At 39.9% G+C, this 3,955-nt stretch overlaps 1 protein-coding gene across 1 annotated transcript; it reads left to right on the top strand.

Annotated features, from left to right (window-relative positions):
- Positions 1–203: 203 nt before the first annotated feature.
- Positions 204–2,639, top strand: LOC136282042 (uncharacterized). The gene has a single exon (XM_066169204.1). It carries the CDS (start codon positions 208–210, stop codon positions 2,071–2,073), a length of 1,866 nt encoding a protein of 621 aa, XP_066025301.1. The 5' UTR covers positions 204–207; the 3' UTR covers positions 2,074–2,639.
- The last annotated feature ends 1,316 nt before the right edge of the window (positions 2,640–3,955 follow it).

Genomic DNA, 3,955 nt, shown 5'->3' with positions numbered 1-3,955 from the left:
AATTTTGCTAAATTCCTTAGCGAGTATGAATTTTCACCTTAGCAACGACCATAGCAACGGTTTGTTTATGAAAACAAAACGCAGTTGCAGTCAAAAGGAAACGACGGAATTTCTCCTGGGACCCCTCCCTGGTTATTCCCGTTGTTTATTGACATTTCAATCAGGCATACATGCAGTGAGTTACGAGCACCCAAAATGGCGGATGATATGTGGCGACACTATTTCCCAACTTATCATCCACCATTTTGGTCGTATTCGTTCACTCTATTCCTATTGCGATTTTGCTTGATAATTTATTTATCAATGCCACCAAAGGCTCGTTCTGGTTACACAAAAAAGCGTAAATATCGTGGAAACCAGTACTCTACTGAATCGAAGCGTTCGAAGAAGGAAAAAACGAGTGTCAGCACCAAAGGTCTTGGGAAAGAATGTTCAGCTTCTGCCCGCAAGATTCCAGCAGGTCTGACCACCGCATCTTCTGAGGGTATCAAGGAGTGTAAGGAGTCAATCATAAGTGGATTTCGGTTTGTAGATATGAGAATTTTGTCTTCTGTGATGGAATGTATGCCATGCAAAGAATGCTTTGTTTGTGATTTAATTTTACAAGAGCAAGCTATGAAACGCAAAGGTTGTGCCTCGAATCTTCGTTTGCTTTGCTGCTCGTGTGGTTGGTCTATGGAATTCTTTACTTCAGCTCAAATAGGCCGTTTCTTTGAAGTAAACAGAAGATTTGTGTATGCTTCAAGATCTGTTGGTTGTGGACGTGCGGCAGGTAAGAGGTTTTGTGGACTTATGAACATGCCGCCACCTCCTAGACCTACACCATATGCTCGCCATAATAAAGAAATACTCCGAGCAGTAAAGAAGATCTCACTGGAGACAATGCGTGATACTGCAAGAGAGATTCACGATATCAAGCCAGGTTCAGATGAGGGCATAGCAAGATGTGGAGTGTCTGTTGATGGAACATGGCAGAGAAGAGGCTTTTCTTCTTTAAATGGCTGTGTGAGTGCTATTAGCATGGATACAGGGAAAGTGGTAGATGTTGAGCCCCTAAGCAAAGTTTGTATCAAGTGCAGGGAGCATGAAAATGATCCTGACACCCCAGAAACTACTGCATGGAGAGCAGACCACAGAGCCTCTTGCAAGGCAAACTTTAAGGGTTCAGCACCAGCTATGGAACCAGAAGGCGCCCTTCGAATGTTTCAAAGGTCAGTAGATCTGCATAAGCTGCAGTATGATGAATATTATGGCGATGGTGACAGCAAAAGTTACTCATTAGTCAAAGATGTATACCAAGTCTATGATATTGAAGTTCAAAAGAAGGAATGTGTTGGCCATGTTCAAAAACGACTGGGAACAGCTTTACGAAAGTTAAAGAAGGAAAAGAAAGGGATGGGTGGGAAAGGCAGGCTGACAGATGCCATGATTGACAGACTGCAAAATTACTATGGAATTGCCATTCGAAGCAACTCAGGTGATCTTGCTGCCATGAAGAAGGCAATTTATGCCAGCTTGTTTCACTGTGCTTCTTCTGCAGACAGTAATTACCATGGGCATTGCCCTGAGGGTCCTGAAAGCTGGTGTGGTTTTCAGCGGGACAAGGTCAATAGGACAAACACTTTCAAACATGGAACTGGCCTACCTTTAGATGTCAGAGAGGAAATCAAACCCATTTATAAAAGGTTGAGTGAGGACAGCCTTCTCAGCAAATGTCTTGATGGCAAGACTCAAAACCAGAATGAGTCACTCAATGGTATGGTTTGGGAGCGTGTGCCAAAGGGGGTGTTTGTTGGTTCTGAAGTACTGCAGCTGGGGGTTTATGATGCTGTCGCTCACTTTAATATTGGTTCAAGAGCAGCTATTAAAGTGTTTGAGAGTCTTGGAATTCCCCCAGGTGAATTCTGTATAAATGAATGCCAGCAGTTGGACAAGATTCGTGTTTTGAAAGCTGAATACAAGTTCCAAGAGAAGAACAAGACAAGGAGGAGGCTACTCAGGGGAAAAAGAAAGAAAAAAAATGACAAATCCCAGGAAAAGGAGGGTGACATATATGCACCTGGTGCATTTTAATGAGAACATCAAAGAGCTTAGCTTAAACTTTCCAAAAGGCACCAGTTGCTTTAGTGATTATTTTGATTGATCAACTTAAATCTTTAAACTTGATTTTCTCAGTTTTGCAATTTTGAGAGAGTGCCCGTCACGGCAAAAAGGATTTCTTGAAAAGTATTAAACCAAAAGGGATGAAATTTTCAGGGAGGTTTGCTTGAGTATAGTTCTGTGTTGTGAACCTAAAATTATTAGTGATTTTTAGTTACATGGTTGTTGACAGATGTATCCATGGTGATAATACAAACAAAAATGTTGTAATCAAGGAACAGTTGCAATTTTATAATAGCTTGGCATAAAAAATATGGGTTTTCTGAGGTTCATGACATAAAGCCATCTTTGTACTTAGTTTTGATACCAATTTCAGGTGAATAGGACCGCTAGTTCTTGAGATATCCTTTTTACAAGAACACCATTATTTTCACAGTTGGGGGCCCAAAACTTGGTTACCATGGCAACGACATGTCTATCAAAATTCTTAAAAGTATCAGTTTGAGGTGATCTCTCCAATGGTACTTAAATAACTTAGGTAAAGCATAAACTGAATTTTTTTAAAATTTGAGTGGCTACACCCCGAAGGACGTCACTGGCATTTCTTGCTGTCAGGCAGTTTAAACTTCCTGAAGGTCTGTATAGCTGTTTTAATCAAACGGTTTTTGCCCGGAGATCAACCAGCGATATTTTCGGAAAGAAACGTTGTAAATCTTGGTGCAAAATAACTATCTTGCCAATTAAAATACCCAGAGCTATATATTCCTCGTGCCAAGCCCCCGCCGGTTATAAACGACAGGTGATTAATGTGAAGAGAATAAGTTTAAGAAACGATAGTTTCTCTTTAGAACGCAGAAGACAGTTTGATTTTTAACAGTAAAAACGACAAGTCTGGAGTACTTTCTTGCGTAATTGTCAACGAATAATTTCCCTTACAAATTTCCTCAAAACAAAAAAGCTACATGCACCACGCGAGCCCTCCAATGGTAACATTTTTCTCTATCTAAGCAACAAACTTTCCTGCTTAATTATCTGTTATAATTAGCTCAGTGTCATTTGGATGTTAATTTGCGAAGTGTTTCCGCTGTGTCAAGTTTTAATTTGCGGAAATTGAGTGTGTGTAAAATTTGCCACCCGATTAACGAAAAGAAAAATTACATGTTCGGCTTAATTATTAATGACTTTTTCTGTTGCGCTTATTACATTATGACCCCCTGAAACCAAGCGATGTTTCTTGTAAATGAAGTTTATTATTATACATTGAACTCTCTAACTCTTTTCTGATTGGTCGAAAGCGTACAGTGAATTTTCGAAATCAGCACCCTTGACGCCATAACTGCAGATTATACAATAATCATGTCAAGGTCACGGGTAATCATGTCAAGGTCACGGGTAATCATGTCATGTATGACCGCAGTGCATGATTTCCAAGGGTAATCATGTCAACTTCGCGCGACTCGCGTTGCTTGCCGTCAGTGAAGAAGCAGAAACATGAATTCCAAGTTTTTTAATTCAATGTTTTATAAAACAATTATTAGATTCCGTTTTTGTGATATCCAAAATAATGAAAATCTCGGTAAGGGTTATCAGCCTCAGCCTTCGGCTTCGGCAGATAACCCCTACCTCGACCTTGATTATTCTAGATATCACAAAAACCTCATCCAATGATTGTTTATAGTTTTCTGCGGCTCGTCATGTTCAAGAAGTTAGTTTTATAACTTGAATTTAAAGGGGTCTGTGTATCTTTTAGCTTGTTTACTGAAAGAAGGAGCTAAAGGGCACAATTTGACACAATACCTTTGTTTTCTCAGAATTGAAGTCGATGACCGTTAAAGATGATTTCCAGTCTGTTCTG

Source organism: Pocillopora verrucosa, chromosome 6 (genome assembly GCF_036669915.1).
Source record: "Pocillopora verrucosa isolate sample1 chromosome 6, ASM3666991v2, whole genome shotgun sequence".
NCBI classification, from domain to species: domain Eukaryota; kingdom Metazoa; phylum Cnidaria; class Anthozoa; order Scleractinia; family Pocilloporidae; genus Pocillopora; species Pocillopora verrucosa.
Note: the sequence above shows the minus strand (reverse complement) of the source record. Positions and strands in the feature narration are given on the sequence as shown.